The following is a 17,776-nucleotide window of genomic DNA, read 5'->3' as shown; positions in this document are numbered from 1 at the left end:
CGGCAGCTCCCATAGACATCTATGGGAGCTGCCAGCTGATTGCGGCCAAAAGATAGGACAAGACCTATCTTTTTCGTCTGCGTCTAAACATCGATCGGCATATTCAGCTGCCGATGTCCTATCTTCGCCGTCCTGACATTTTTACACGGCTAATAACACTGGTCAACACTGACAACAGCGAAAATCTTTCCGACTTGAAATAGCTATTTCTTAATCATTTCATCATGGAAGAAACGAAAATGACTTGAAAACTTTGAAAATGAAAACTTTTAGTTAGCTCTTGGCTTGAGATGTAGCCTATTTAAAGGGGTTGTCCCACGGCAGCAAGTGGGTCTATACACTTCTGTATGGCCATAATAATGCACTTTGTAATATACATTGTGCATTAATTATGAGCCATACAGAAGTTATAAAAAGTTTTATACTTACCTGCTCCGTTGCTGGCGTCCTCGTCTCCATGGTGCCGACTAATTTTCGCCCTCCGATGGCCAAATTAGCCGCGCTTGCGCAGTCCGGGTCTTCTGCAGTCTTCTATGGAGCCGCTCGTGCAGAATGCAGGCTCCGTGTAGCTCCGCCCCGTCACGTGCCGATTCCAGCCAATCAGGAGGCTGGAATCGGCAATGGACCGCACAGAAGAGCTGCGGTCCACAGAGACAGAGGATCCCGGCGGCCATCTTCAGCGGTAAGTATTGAAGTCACCGGAGCGCGGGGATTAAGGTAAGCGCTCCGGTAAGCTTTCTTTACCTCCCTGCATCGGGGTTGTCTCGCGCTGACCGGGGGGGGGGGGGGGTTGAAAAAAAAAAAAACCCGTTTCGGCGCGGGACAACCCCTTTAAGTTAAATAAATATATGTACCTTTATTCAGATCCACAAGGTTAAATGAGTGAAATCCTTACATAAACAAAAGGCATGTCTAGTAAAATCGTGGAATAACTAAAATGTAAATCAGATACCGTAATGCTTAAATCTCAGAATTGATATGTATATATATATATAACAATAAAAAAATGCAGTTAAGTGTCATCCAACTTGTTTGTTTTTTTTCAGAATTTCAGGTTAGAATCCAGCATGCTACGTACTTGTAAAAACTTTTCAGAAAATCTTTGTTATGTGTGGTGAGGTGATATTTTCTGCCCAGAAAAATGGAAATTACTCCAATCATAAAGACTGCATATCGCCAATATTTTGGTATCCAGTTAGGAGATCCGGACAAGCACTTTATTTAAAGTTAGTGTATCTATAAAACCAGAGTTAGGCCTACTAAACATAATATAAAGTCCCATTCATTTTCCTCGAGCCCAAATTAGGTGTAGTTTAGTTATTTTACGTAAAGAAAAAGTTCAAAGCTTATTTTTAGTATTTTGATTTGAGTTTCTTGACCCCAAATTGGGTAGTTTAACTACTTTGAGAAAGGAAAAAATTTCCAAGTGCATTTTTTTTGTCGAGTGTCATTGGCGATCTGAAAGAATGCATTGGAATCCAAGGCTTCCGAGGGTCACGTTTTTTTATCGCGGCTAAATAAGCCATTAAAATAAACGCTCATATGAAAGAGGCCTATGGGGGACAAATGGTTGTAAATACAGTGTCATCGTTGTCGGCAGCACATCCCCCATTTACATTCATTCAGCTGCACAAAGGATGCGATGGCTGAGCAATGGCATCAATGACAATCATCCGGTGACAGCATTGGGGTTTTGTTTGAAAGGTTACCATTAAATCAGATCCAGAAGCAACTGTAACCTCTGCTTCATGAGGAGTGTAGTATTATGTCCCCTACATGAGTGTATGAGTTAGACTGCTTTCACATCTGCACCAGTAACTCTGTTTAGAGGACCCTTCACAGATCCAGCACAAAATGCCAGAAGAAAAAGTCCTGCATGCTGCACTTTTTCTTCCGGTAAAATGCCGGGCAGATGAGTGGAAACGGAAGGGGGTCCTTTCAGCGTTGTTTGGTTCCGTCATAAGATGGATCCATTTGGCCAGGGGTTTCCACTTTCCTGATGAAGGTGTGAAAGCAGCATCATGTTTGCTATTTGGGATTGTTGGATGTGTGCGGTACACGCCTTAGTATATTACAACAATACAAAATGCTGAGCGCTGGTACGCACTGCGAGAGGTTCAACCACAGCATTCCATTCTGTTAGAAACATTTCTATCATAACGCAGGTCTGTGGTAAAAGCGGATAGAGATTTCATTTTCAAATGGGTAAAGAATCCATTATTTGCACATTCAGTGACTACTAGAGATGAGCAAGCACACTTGCTAAGGACAAATACTTGAGTGAGTATTGTCCTTTTCGAGTACCTTCCCGCTCGTGAAAAAAGATTTGGGTGCTGGCGGGGGGCAACTGGGGAACAAGATCTCTCCCCCCCCCCCCCCCCAGCTCCTTCCTGCTCACTCCCGCAACACACCGCTCACCCCTGCTGGCACCCGAATCTTTTCTCACGAACGGGCAGGTACTGGAAAAGAACAATACTCGCTCGAGGACATTTACCAAATCTACATATACTGTATATATGTGTATTATGTACACCTAAATATATCATTTCTAAATCTATATTATGTGTTCAAGTAATTCTCATTAACATGAAGCATTATTATTAGAATTGTCTGCTTCTGCCGGAGTATAAAAATCTAAATGGAACTGAATCTCCGGGCTCCACAGCTGTACCAAAATATAGTAGAAGTGCATTGCAGACATACATATAAGCACTAATGCTTCCAACTACAGCTGCTTTTTCTACCTCTTTATTACCAAGAGAAGATATGTTTAGTCCTTAATACAGCATGTAAAATGCATTGTACAGTCTATTATTTTCTATTCCATGACATACCATATAAAAGAGTGCCTTCGTATTGGAAACCGGGCATATGACAGCATTCTCTGAAAGATTCCTGTATGAATTGGGACAAGGCGAAGACGTTGTGCACTGGAATATGCTACAGATAATCCATGAAGTACCCGATGATTGCTAATCCAGAGTAGCCAAACTAAGCAGATATCCAGAAGCTACGCTACTGGCATCCAATAATACTCCTTGCTTTCGTGTATTTTCTCCTCATAGGATATGATATGATTTGTAGACCGCTCACCATCTTGGTAACTCTTCTCTGAACTTGCTCCAGTTTGTCTCTGTCTTATGAAAAACTCTTATTTCCAGGAATTTCAGAAATCCCAATCGCTCTTGACATGAGATTGAAGCCATCATTATTTCCTCAGTATCTTAACCTGACTTCTCTGTGAAGCACCAAGAAAGCATTGGGTTTGCTCTGAGATGCTGGAGGGGGTGTCTTCAGGTTCGTGTACAGAACATGAGCTCATGCTCCATCATTTCTGTCTTAAAGTGTTGCTTTGTTTTGATTTTGGAATGGGAGCCTTATACAATGTATAAGCACACAGCTGGCTGGGAGGGTCCATGCGCTCCCCTCCCTTCACACCCCTTCAGGGTTAAGGCTAATTTGCCCTTCTCTGTCTCCCCCTCTCCGTTTCCTGTCTTGAATGCACTGCTACATCCTGACCCCATATAGAAAGCAGAGGAAAAACAAACATCTTCACTTCCCTTCCTGGATACTTCCATTCTTGCTTAACACGAGTTTTAATAGATCACATGAAAACACAAAAAACAAACAGCATTAAAGTCGCCCCGGCACCGACAGCAGCTCTCCTAACACTGCGACATTCATGGTATTAAGACTGCGACGTGGTTGTTATTAGAACTGCGATGTAGATGTCATTAGGACTGCAACATGGATGTCATTAGGACTGGAAGACTGGAACATGGATGTTATTAAGACTGCAACGTGGATTTCATTAGGTATGTGAAGTGGATGTTAGGAGGACTGCGACGTGGATGTTATGAGGACTGCGACGTGGATGTTATGAGGACTGCGACGTGGATGTTATGAGGACTGCGACGTGGATGTTATGAGGACTGCGACGTGGATGTTATGAGGACTGCGACGTGGATGTTATGAGGACTGCGACGTGGATGTTATGAGGACTGCGACGTGGATGTTAGGACTGCGATGTGGATGTCATTAAGACTGGAACATGGATGTTATTAAGACTGCGACGGGGATGTCATGAGGACTGCGACGGGGATGTCATGAGGACTGCGACGGGGATGTCATGAGGACTGCGACGGGGATGTCATGAGGACTGCGACGGGGATGTCATGAGGACTGCGACGGGGATGTCATGAGGACTGCGACGGGGATGTCATGAGGACTGCGACGGGGATGTCATGAGGACTGCGACGGGGATGTCATGAGGACTGCGACGGGGATGTCATGAGGACTGCGACGGGGATGTCATTAGGACTGCGACGGGGATGTCATTAGGACTGCGACGGGGATGTCATTAGGACTGCGACGGGGATGTCATTAGGACTGCGACGGGGATGTCATTAGGACTGCGACGGGGATGTCATTAGGACTGCGACGGGGATGTCATTAGGACTGCGACGGGGATGTCATTAGGACTGCGACGGGGATGTCATTAGGACTGCGACGGGGATGTCATTAGGACTGCGACGGGGATGTCATTAGGACTGCGACGGGGATGTCATTAGGACTGCGACGGGGATGTCATTAGGATTGCGACGGGGATGTCATTAGGACTGCGGCGGGGATGTCATTAGGACTGCGGCGGGGATGTCATTAGGACTGCGGCGGGGATGTCATTAGGACTGCGGCGGGGATGTCATTAGGACTGCGGCGGGGATGTCATTAGGACTGCGGCGGGGATGTCATTAGGACTGCGGCGGGGATGTCATTAGGACTGCGGCGGGGATGTCATTAGGACTGCGGCGGGGATGTCATTAGGACTGCGACGGGGATGTCATTAGGACTGCGACGGGGATGTCATTAGGACTGCGACGGGGATGTCATTAGGACTGCGACGGGGATGTCATTACGACTGCGACGGGGATGTCATTACGACTGCGACGGGGATGTCATTAGGACTGCGACGGGGATGTCATGAGGACTGCGACGGGGATGTCATGAGGACTGCGACGTGGAAGTTTTTATGATTGTGAAATGGATGTTACTAGGACTGCAACATGGATGTCATTAAGACTGTGACATGGACATCATTAAAATTACGATGAAGATGTCATTACGACTGCGACGTTGATTTTATTAGGACTGCGACATGGATTTCATTACGACTGCGATGTGGATGTCATTACGACTGCGACGTCGATGTCATTAGGACTGCGACGGGGATGTCATTAGGACTGCGACGGGGATGTCTATACGACTGCGACGGGGATGTCATTAGGACTGCGACGGGGATGTCATTACGACTGCGACGGGGATGTCATTACGACTGCGACAGGGATGTCATTATGACTGCGACGTCGATGTCATTAGGACTGCGACGGGGATGTCATTAGGATTGCGACGGGGATGTCATTAGGATTGCGACGGGGATGTCATTAGGATTGCGACGGGGATGTCATTAGGACTGCGACGGGGATGTCATTAGGACTGCGGCGGGGATGTCATTAGGACTGCGGCGGGGATGTCATTAGGACTGCGGCGGGGATGTCATTAGGACTGCGGCGGGGATGTCATTAGGACTGCGGCGGGGATGTCATTAGGACTGCGGCGGGGATGTCATTAGGACTGCGACGGGGATGTCATTAGGACTGCGACGGGGATGTCATTAGGACTGCGACGGGGATGTCATTACGACTGCGACGGGGATGTCATTACGACTGCGACGGGGATGTCATTACGACTGCGACGGGGATGTCATTACGACTGCGACGGGGATGTCATTAGGACTGCGACGGGGATGTCATGAGGACTGCGACGGGGATGTCATGAGGACTGCGACGGGGATGTCATGAGGACTGTGACGTGGAAGTTTTTATGATTGTGAAATGGATGTTACTAGGACTGCAACATGGATGTCATTAAGACTGTGACATGGACATCATTAAAATTACGATGAAGATGTCATTACGACTGCGACGTTGATTTTATTAGGACTGCGACATGGATTTCATTACGACTGCGATGTGGATGTCATTACGACTGCGACGGGGATGTCATTAGGACTGCGACGGGGATGTCTATACTACTGCGACGGGGATGTCTATACTACTGCGACGGGGATGTCTATACTACTGCGACGGGGATGTCATTAGGACTGCGACGGGGATGTCATTACGACTGCGACGGGGATGTCATTACGACTGCGACGGGGATGTCATTATGACTGCGACGTCGATGTCATTAGGACTGCGACGGGGATGTCATTACGACTGCGACGGGGATGTCATTACGACTGCGACGGGGATGTCATTACGACTGCGACGGGGATGTCATTACGACTGCGACGGGGATGTCATTACGACTGCGACGGGGATGTCATTACGACTGCGACGGGGATGTCATTACGACTGCGACGGGGATGTCATTAGGACTGCGACGGGGATGTCATTACGACTGCGACGGGGATGTCATTACGACTGCGACGGGGATGTCATTACGACTGCGACGGGGATGTCATTACGACTGCGACGGGGATGTCATTAGGACTGCGACGGGGATGTCATTAGGACTGCGACGGGGATGTCATTAGGACTGCGACGGGGATGTCATTAGGACTGCGACGGGGATGTCATTACGACTGCGACGGGGATGTCATTACGACTGCGACGGGGATGTCTATACTACTGCGACGGGGATGTCTATACTACTGCGACGGGGATGTCTATACTACTGCGACGGGGATGTCTATACTACTGCGACGGGGATGTCTATACTACTGCGACGGGGATGTCTATACTACTGCGACGGGGATGTCATTACGACTGCGACGGGGATGTCATTACGACTGCGACGGGGATGTCATTACGACTGCGACGGGGATGTCATTACGACTGCGACGGGGATGTCATTACGACTGCGACGGGGATGTCATTAGGACTGCGACGGGGATGTCATTAGGACTGCGACGGGGATGTCATTAGGATTGCGACGGGGATGTCATTAGGATTGCGACGGGGATGTCATTAGGATTGCGACGGGGATGTCATTAGGATTGCGACGGGGATGTCATTAGGATTGCGACGGGGATGTCATTAGGATTGCGGCGGGGATGTCATTAGGATTGCGGCGGGGATGTCATTAGGATTGCGGCGGGGATGTCATGAGGACTGCGGCGGGGATGTCATTAGGACTGCGACGGGGATGTCATTAGGACTGCGACGGGGATGTCATTAGGACTGCGACGGGGATGTCATTAGGACTGCGACGGGGATGTCATTACGACTGCGACGGGGATGTCATTAGGACTGCGACGGGGATGTCATTAGGACTGCGACGGGGATGTCATTAGGACTGCGACGGGGATGTCATTAGGACTGCGACGGGGATGTCATTAGGACTGCGACGGGGATGTCATTAGGACTGCGACGGGGATGTCATTAGGACTGCGACGGGGATGTAATTACGACTGCGACGGGGATGTCATTACGACTGCGACGGGGATGTCATTAGGACTGCGACGGGGATGTCATTAGGACTGCGACGGGGATGTCATTAGGACTGCGACGGGGATGTCATGAGGACTGCGACGGGGATGTCATGAGGACTGTGACGTGGAAGTTTTTATGATTGTGAAATGGATGTTACTAGGACTGCAACATGGATGTCATTAAGACTGTGACATGGACATCATTAAAATTACGATGAAGATGTCATTAAGACTGCGACGTTGATTTTATTAGGACTGCGACGTGGATTTGATTACGACTGCGACGTGGATGTCATTACGACTGCGACGGGGATGTCATTACGACTGCGACGGGGATGTCATTACGACTGCGACGGGGATGTCATTACGACTGCGACGTGGGTGTCATTACGACTGCGAAGTGGATGTCATTACGACTGCGAAGTGGATGTCATTACGACTGCGACGTGGATGTCATTACGACTGCGACGTGGATGTCATTACGACTGCGACGGGGATGTCATTACGACTGCGACGGGGATGTCATTACGACTGCGACGGGGATGTCATTACGACTGCGACGGGGATGTCATTACGACTGCGACGGGGATGTCATTACGACTGCGACGGGGATGTCATTACGACTGCGACGGGGATGTCATTACGACTGCGACGGGGATGTCATTACGACTGCGACGGGGATGTCATTACGACTGCGACGGGGATGTCATTACGACTGCGACGGGGATGTCATTACGACTGCGACGGGGATGTCATTAGGACTGCGACGGGGATGTCATTAGGACTGCGACGGGGATGTCATTAGGACTGCGACGGGGATGTCATTAGGACTGCGACGGGGATGTCATTAGGACTGCGACGGGGATGTCATTAGGACTGCGACGGGGATGTCATTAGGACTGCGACGGGGATGTCATTAGGACTGCGACGGGGATGTCATTAGGACTGCGACGGGGATGTCATTAGGACTGCGACGGGGATGTCATTAGGACTGCGACGGGGATGTCATTAGGACAGAGACGTGGATGTCATTAGGACAGAGACGTGGATGTCATTAGGACTGAGACGTGGATGTCATTAGGACTGAGACGTGGATGTCATTAGGACTGAGACGTGGATGTCATTAGGACTGCGACGGGGATGTCATTAGGACTGAGACGTGGATGTCATTAGGACTGAGACGTGGATGTCATTAACACTGTGACATAGATGTTATTAGGACTGACACTTGGATGTTAGTTGGTATGTGATGTAGATGTTATTAGGACTGTGCTGTGGATGTCATTAGGACTGTGCTGTGGATGTCATTAGGACTGTGCTGTGGATGTCATTAGGACTGTGCTGTGGATGTCATTAGGACTGTGCTGTGGATGTCATTAGGACTGTGCTGTGGATGTCATTAGGACTGCAACGTGAATGTTATAAGGTATGTGACATGTTTGTTATTAGAACTGCGAAGTTCATGTTATTTGAACTGTGACGTAGATGTCATTAAAAATGCGACATGGATGTGATTAAGACTGCGATTTAGATCTCATTAGGATTGCGATGGGGATGTCATTAACACTGTGACATAGATGTTATTAGGACTGTGACGGGGATGTGATTAAGACTGCGATGTGAATGTTAGTAGGTATGTTATGTGGATGTTATTAGGACTGCGACATGGATGTCATTAGGACCGAGACGTGGGTGTCATTAGGACTGAGACGTGGGTGTCATTAGGACCGAGACGTGGGTGTCATTAGGACCGAGACGTGGGTGTCATTAGGACCGAGACGTGGGTGTCATTAGGACCGAGACGTGGGTGTCATTAGGACTGAGACGTGGGTGTCAATAGGACTGAGACGTGGGTGTCATTAGGACAGAGACGTGGGTGTCATTAGGACAGAGACATGGATGTCATTAGGACTGCAACGTGAATGTTAATAGGTATGTGACGTGTTTGTTATTAGGACTGCGAAGTTCATGTTATTTGAACTGCGACGTGGATGTCATTAAGACTGCGATGTGGATGTTAGTAGGTATGTGATGTGGATGTTTTTTAGGACTCTGACGTGAATGTCATTAAGACTGTGAAATGGATGTTATTAGGTCTGTGACATGGATGTTATTATTACGGAAACATGGATGTCATTAAGACTGCAACGTTGATTTTATTAGGACTGTGACGTTCATGTCATTAGGACTGTGATGTAGATGTTATTAGGATTGCGACGTGGATGTCATTAAGACTGCAACATGGTTATTAGTAGTGTGATGTGGATGTTATTAGGACTGCGACGTTCATGTTATTTGAACTGTGACTTGGATGTCAATAAGATTGCGACATGGATGTCATTAAGACTGTGACATGGTTATTAGTAGTGTGATGTGGATGTTATTAGGACTGCGACGTTCATGTTATTTGAACTGTGACATGGATGTCATTAAGACTGTGACATGGATATTACTGCACGATCTTATCACCTGTGTAAAATCACCCTTAGGCTACATTCAAACGAGTGCAAAACTCACACGCGTTTTGTGTGTTGCGAGACAAACAAAACTTGCCCGAATATGAACTCTATTCTTTTAATTGGATTTAAACACATAAGTGATGTTTACAGCGATGGCGAGGTTATAGAATCTCTGCATTTCCTTTTTTTTTGGCATACCTCGGAACGCGTCACCCATTGTTTTTATTGGGACAGTTAAACACATTGCATACCATGCGAGGTGCATGCGATTGCATTATGATGTTTCTTATTGAAGTCAATTGGAAATACATGACGATCCTCTGATGCACGTGAATCAAGCGCTGGAGGATTGGATCTGTCCAATGTCCACTGGTCCTGGACATTATATATACTCCGGAGGAGGTAAAAAGACAAGAATCTCTCCACATACTCTCTGGCAAGAAATCACTTAAAAGAAGGCTTAGCCTAAATGCACTCCGCACATTCTCCACGTGGGTGTCACTATCACGTACCTCTGTGTGGTGATCCTATTGGCGGACGGCCACACAGGTAAAATAAATGCCTGTAGTGTGAACGGGTACCTGGTACAGTGGGTTGCTTTATACAGAACTACTTGGGGAGGATTGCTCTCACTATGGGGGAGTTTTAGTGACTCATTCGTTCTCTCATGCGTTCCACATGCGGTAAGGCTGTCTCTCCGTCTCCTCCATATTAGACGCGGGGAAGCCAGAGATGTTTCCCTGTGCCCCTGCAGTTTCTCCAACGAATCGGGAAAGAGTGAAGATCCTCAGCTCCTCATAGGGAGCCTCTCCTTCTCCATTTTCAATGCAGGGAAGCTAAAGGTGCTTCCCTGTATCACTGCGGGTACTCCAACAGCATGGCGAGATGGATCATCATCAACCACCACTCCCACTCTAAAACACTCACTTTTTTAACCTCATTTGTACCACATGACACAATAGGAATAGATACACTCAGCTTGCAGACAGAGCGGACAGGCAATGATTTTAAGGGAGTTAACCCTTCAGACGCCGCAGCTGTGCAACACACATACAGAAAATGACACGACAGCTTTGCACAGTTCAACCACATAAGACAAACATGTATGACAATTATGGAGGGGACCAGGATGTTGTTCTGGGATACTACAATGTGAGGCATTTTTACATTAAAAATGCCTTGCATACCCCAATATGTCGAATCTTGCATGAAAGAAACACCCACTTTCAACTACTATACCCAGCAAAACTTTGGGTCCAAGATGGCAACAGATCCCTACTTTTTAATACCCCAGAGGAAGCGAGAAGACACATGCATTTGGAGGAGGCTGGGGAGCAGGGTTGAGGCTAATATACTGAAGGAACTTTATCTCTGATCTCTATTTCACCCCAGTCTCAAATTACATGGATGTGGCGACTATAAAAAAGAAATGATAATATTCATGTTAACTGATTATATGTTTTTTTGTATGTTTTAATCTGGCCTGCTTGAATTTCAGAAATTGGTTTTATAAGGAGACTGGGGTGCCCCTGACATGGCACGAATATTATTCGGTTGCACCTGTGGCCCACTGGGACCGGAGGATGCGACAACGACAATGAGGCATATATTACGGTATTTATGGCAAAACTATACATACCACTATGCCTACAGACACAGAATTAGCAGATTTTCAAACACCCACAACACTACAATTCCTGTTCTGGAATGTAGCAGGACTTAACCAGCCCATTAAACGAAAAAATGTAATCACGCACTTAAAACGCCACAAGCTAGATATTTTCTTAGAGGAAACACACTGAAAAAAGGGAGGGAGGGGATGAGCTGCGGGCACCGTGGATCAACTCATGTTACACAGCTTCACACCCGTGAGCGACCCGAGGAGTAGCTACCTTGATCAGAAAAAACACGCCATACACACTACTACGCAGTATAGCCGATCCGCAGGAAAGATTGTACTAAGAATATGCATAGACACACAAATATACTGTTTAGTGAACATATATGCCCCTAACACAGACCAGCCAACATTCTATTCCACACTGATAGAAATATTACAACCATACTTGAGCAATTGCTTAATAGTTGGAGGCGACTTCGACAGTGTACAGGACGAGTCTCTGGACAGGACAGGCCTTTCCGTTCAACCAGCCCTAACTACACATGCATTGCTGAAATTGATAGACTAGCTTTGCTTATGCGATCCCTGGCGATTGCACAATTCTACCAGCAGGGAGTACACATGTTGCTCGAACGCTCATCACTTATTCTCACGTATAGACTTTTTCCTGATATCCAATAGCCTTTTTGATTAGCACCATCAGTCCACAATCCTCCCAATAGTTCTTTCTGATCATGCACTGGTTGTGCTGAAGCTGCAGTTGGTCTTCTCTCGGAGGCGGATATGTTTATGGCGTTTCCCCTCTTATTTGTGGGAATTGGAGGATTTCAGGGAGTACTTGAGACTCCACTGGAATAACTACACGGATGATAATAGGGAGCATGAAAATGACATAGCATTGTTTTGGCATGCCTTGAAGGCGGTGATGTGGGGCCATGTCATAGGCCAGTGGTGGCGAACCATGGCACGCATGCTAGAAGCGGCACGCAGAGCCCTCCCTGCTGGCACGCGCCGCCGTTGGCCGCTCACCACTGCAGTGTATACCGGCAGGGGCCATGGCTCCCCTGCCAGCATTCACTCAGCTGCACAGCTAGCGTACACTATGACATCAGTGTGTAGCCGAGATCCTCCTTCCCCTCCCCTGACGTCGGTATTTTTGTATTGTGTCGCCACCGGAAGTTAGGGGTGGTAACATGATACAGGAGTTTGACATGTAGTCACGCCCCCAGATTGTGATTGGCTGGGGAAGTGTGTGGCACATGCAGTGTCGGCGGGTTAACTCTGATATGCGCGGAGGGGGAACTGTACAAGGCCATTATCTAGGAAAGGACCCTCGGGCCCAGACACACTCCCCTCAACACCTGCTCTAGAAAGGACCACCTCACCCTGTCGAAGGCCTTTTCGGCATCTACTGCGAGAAGACACAGGGGGATATGGAGGCCGCGTGCTTTGTTAATCAGTTATATTGTTTTGATCGTATTATCGCTGGCTTCTCTTCCCAGTACAAATCCGGTTTGATCTTTGTGAATTTGAGATGGAATAAAAGGGTTTAACCTGTTTGCTAGAATTTTGGAGAATATTTTGAGATCGCTATTTATGAGGGAAATGGGTCTGTAGCTCTTGCAGGAATGAGGGTCCCTCCCGGGTTTTAAAATTACTACGATGTGAGCCTGCAGCGCCTGGGGAGGAAACGGGCACCCCCGAGAAACTGCACTGAACGCTGCTAGCATAAGTTCTGACAATTGCCACCTGAATGTCTTGTAGAACCTCGGGGTGAACCCGTCAGGTCTGGGACTTTTCCCCAACTTCAGGTCCTGCTACAAGAAATTGAGAGGATTGGTGGGCTTTCGGGCTATACCCTAAATTTGGATAAAACTAAAGCCATTCTGCTCAAGGGGCCGGCTAAGCCTATATGAGCAGTCCAATATCCCTTTCATTGGAAAAAGCATTTCGTACAATATTTGGGGATCCAGATCACAAGAAGCCGTTCTAAATTGTACAACACAAACATTGAAACCTACATTAAAAAACTTGAAACGACCTTAAGTTTGTGGAAAAACTTTACGGTGTCCTTTTTGGGGAGAGCCAACCTCCTAAAAATGGCAGAATTTCCCCGTCTGCTATATATTCTACATTCTCATCTCTACCCATATTCTTAAAGGTAAAATATATAAAAAAGATTAACTATCTGTACAGAAATCTGGGGAGGGAAGTGGCCGCATATAGCCATTAAAATATTGCACAAACAAAGTCAATGGTGGAATCAACTTGCCCCACATAAGAGACTATAATTGAGCAGCACAGGCCAGCATTATCCATGATTGGATATATTCCCAATCGCATTTCACAAACGAACTGCTTGAACAAAAAATGACTATCCCATTACACCTACAAATTATATTGCACTTCTTATACGCAGGACTACCAGAGACGGTTAAACATAACCCTTTGATACTTGCGGCTTGAAAGACATGAGATAAACTACGTTGTGACAGTTGTGCGTCACCACACGTATCTCCACATCTATCCTTCATCAATAATACCAACTTTCAGGACGGTAATCCTCATAATATCTTTTTTGAATGGGAGACCTAATTTATTGATTCGGTAGACAAACTACTATGTAAAAGGGAAAAACGCATTCTGTCATACGCGGAAACAAGGCAAAAATACCCTAACCTTTCGGTTCCACTGTTCTCATATTTACAGGCCAGGCATTACATTTCGGGATTACTGCCACATTTCCGGGAGTTTGATTGGACACAGACAGGTGCCACATAGATTTCCAGGTCAATGGGCGTGTGGGGAATGATTTCTTAGTTATACAGAGCAATAAATAATATGCAAGAGCAGAATGACATTGACCCAGGGGTTGGATGCTGGTCTTTGGATGACCCAAATCTCACACCCATATTGATTATGGAATCTGTGTCGTCGGCCTATAAATACCTACCCTCGGTTAGGTTCCTGGAAATGAGGTTACACATCATCCATAGATCCTAACCCCTGTAAAAGGATACCACATGAGAATATACCCCACTTTCAACTGTTTTAAATGCAAAACACCGAATGCTAATCTTTATCACTGTTTATGGACCTGCCCTTTAATCCGGGCTTTCTGGTCCCGAATACGTGAGTACACCAACACACATTTGACAAACTTCTGTCCTCGGGAGCCAATGTGGGAGATTTTGGGCTATCTTGACCCTAATACATATCGTTATTCAAGAGGAGTTCGCAAGCTCTGGCACTTTGTGGTGGCAGCGGGACTAAAGGCTATTCTACAGGTGTGGATACAGCCAACGGGTCCTCCATTTAAACTATTCCTGGACAAATTACCGTTTCTGTTCCAAATGGATTGGGTGGAAACATTGCTTTTCAAAGAAAAAATGGTGCAGTCCTTTTATCGAGACCTGGGGGAGCTTTGTTCAGTTGCTGCCGCAGAGAATAAGAAAACAATTGAGAAACTGTTTTTATCACACCTGTTGGTTCCAGGAACAGATGATATTGGGGGATCTACCTGTCTAGGGTGTTATACTGGTCGTGCCATTGCCGTGGGGGGTCTCCAGATGTCCAGCAAATCTCCAATCTATAGGCCGAGAGTCTGTTTGAGAATGGGTATAAAGACAATATTCTCTGAAAACAGGCTCGTTTTATTAATGCATACTAAACAAGAAAAGGAGGTGATATATAACTCTGCATTCATAGCAGTTCTAAATTTTTTTTTTTTTATTTTTTTTTTTTATAATTTTGTCTTTTCTATCTGTTATATGCTTATATAATGTAAGAAAACACAGGTTAGGACGATATCCATGTATTTACCTGCTAATAGGCAGCCATAGATTGTCCATGTCATAATATTATATATCTCGGTCCAGACCCTCGAAAATACAAGCACTAACAATGTTTAAGATATTACTATAATGTTGGATGCATGTCCTGATTTGATTAATAAAAACATTGAAAAAAAAAAAAAGCCTTGCATCCACAGATAAAATGCACATTGACATGCACGGTGTTGGACTGGGTTTCTTGATATCACGCTCGCCCGTGTGAATTTAGCCTTACTCAAACCCATCTAGCAAGCATCAAACATGAATTATTTTACATAAAAAAACTAGGCTCACGTAAGTATGAACATATCTGCACTGTTTTAATCTATTAGTATACGCGTAGTGCTTTCAGTGCAAATCCTTTTACGGTTTATATAATTGAAGAATAGTTTAAGGTTACTTTTGCTCTCTTTGGCACTCAGTCTCTCTGCCTCTTCTTTAGCAATTTTGATCTTTTCTTTATATGATTTGTTTTATTCCCTGTATGATTTTGGCGCTTCTTTGCAACCTTCTTGTTTTAGTTATTTAAATGCTTTCTTTTTTTCATTTATTGCCCTTCTACAGTCTTATCGAGCCACACTGGTTTGCTTTCTACTTGTAGTTCTTTTATTTTAATGGGTATTGAACATAAATTTGAAGTGGAAGAAGTCTGCAAGCAGTTTTGACTTTCTCCACAGCCGCACACTGAGAGCCCCGCTGGATAAAGCACGTTTGAGACCTGAGCCAAGGTTGCTGTGGTTTGCAGCAGAAAGCTCGGGTCACATGGTGTGAGGGTATATGTATATATTGCCTTATGTTTTTTATGCTTTTATACCTGTATGCAAGTTCTATTCAATGCTAAAATGAGAAAAACTTAATATGTCGCCTTACATCAGATATTCCAAAGGTTTGCAAGGCTGAGAGAGATGTGTCCAGAAATTCAGAGATGATACAGAACCGGACACGAAGGCCGCGTGCTTGGCTGTTTTCCCAGAGGCGCCGTATCAAGATAACGACTGTTTAACTAAGCATATAACTATCCCTGCCTCAGGCGGAAGTGCGGACTTCACATATATGGTTATGCGGTGAATTTGAGTCAATGAGACCATTACCCATTCCTAGTGATGTGACCAAAGGGTATAAGACCCTATGTAATCTGTAATAAAGTGCGCAGTTATGTCCCCGTTTGTGGTGCCTCTTCTTTACCGCCGGCAGCGGGGCATTGGGGTGGGCCTGATTGGTGCTGTACGCAGAATTTCCCTGACAGTGGGGTGCCGCTTCATCCAGGGTGCATCTGAGGGTGGTGTGGTAGTGTGCAGCAGCCAGATTGGGGCACAGGAGAAGAGAGATGGGGAACGTGAAAGAGTATAAGTCGTCGACAAACTATTGGGTGTGGAAGATCTGGAGGTTCCTGTAGGAGGGTCTGGGGAGATGCTGGGGTGTTCGGTGGAGAAGGAGAGGAGGTTGTGGTCAAAGAGTGGGAGGAGGGAGTTAGTAAAGTGGGAAGCAGAGGTGGAGGAAGATTAGATCAAAGTTATTGCTGTCTCTGTGAGGAGGGTAGTCTGATAGTTGTGATAGGCTGAGGGAGAAGCTGAGCATTAAAAGCTGGGAGGCAGATGGGGAGGTGGGATTGTTAGTGGGGATGTTGAAATCGCCTGGGATTTCACAGGAAAGGAAGCGCGGGAGCCAGGCGGCAAAGTGGTCCAGGAATAGGCGGGTGGGATCTGGGTGCCGGTATATAACTGCAACTCATAGGGACAGTGGGTGGAAGAGTCGCAGGGTATGAGCTTCAAACAACAGTAAAATGAGTGAGGGAACTGGGGGATAATCTGGAAGTTGCAATTTGGTGAGAGTAAAATGCCTACTCCTCTGCCGCATCTGTTGTCTGGTCTAGGGCTATAAGACAATTGCAGGCCATTGTAGAAGAGTGCGGCAGGGAAAGCAGTGTCAAACTGCTGTATCCAGGTTTCGCTGAAGGCAAGCAGGCTTAAGCATTTGGTGGTAAAGAGGTCATGTGTAGTTGGGAGTTTGTTGCATGCAGAAGGCTCATTGCAATGGGATGTTGCTGTGTGCATCGGCTAGTGGTTCGGCTTTTAGTGTGGTTGATGGGAAATTGTGGTAGAGAACAGTAAAGGGTGGGCCAGTATTGGGAGAAATGTCCCCCGCTGCTAGAAGTTGTAGGATAAGGAGGTTGAGCAGGTGGTTGTGGGATTTATGAGGGTGGATAGTATGTATCTTGGTGGTGTCAGGGGGGTGGAGGTGTTTGAGGAAGGTGAATAGTGTGTGTGAGTTGTGCATGGGCAAGGAGAGAGGGTCTGATGTAGATAGAATGCATTAGTGGTGGGCGATTACAAATTACACACCTGGGGCGAAATATTGTAAGAGCCATTAT

At 46.4% G+C, this 17,776-nt stretch overlaps 1 protein-coding gene across 2 annotated transcripts in view; it reads right to left on the bottom strand.

Moving 5' to 3' along the window:
* The window catches only part of LOC136573061 (3',5'-cyclic-AMP phosphodiesterase 4C-like), a 240,365-nt gene that overhangs the window by 163,278 nt on the left and 59,311 nt on the right, over positions 1 to 17,776 (bottom strand). The window contains exon 1 of one of the 2 annotated variants that reach the window (XM_066574205.1): positions 2,835 to 3,333. The exons of the other annotated variant lie outside the window; for it this stretch is intronic. Coding sequence (XP_066430302.1) covers positions 2,835 to 2,881 — 47 coding nt within the window. The 5' untranslated portion in view covers positions 2,882 to 3,333. Of the gene's footprint in view, positions 1 to 2,834; positions 3,334 to 17,776 lie in introns of those variants that run through there. 2 annotated transcript variants of the gene reach the window in all.

This window comes from Eleutherodactylus coqui, chromosome 7 (assembly GCF_035609145.1).
Source record: "Eleutherodactylus coqui strain aEleCoq1 chromosome 7, aEleCoq1.hap1, whole genome shotgun sequence".
Taxonomy (NCBI): Eukaryota; Metazoa; Chordata; class Amphibia; order Anura; family Eleutherodactylidae; genus Eleutherodactylus; species Eleutherodactylus coqui.
This window is presented reverse-complemented; position numbering and strand designations above follow the sequence as displayed.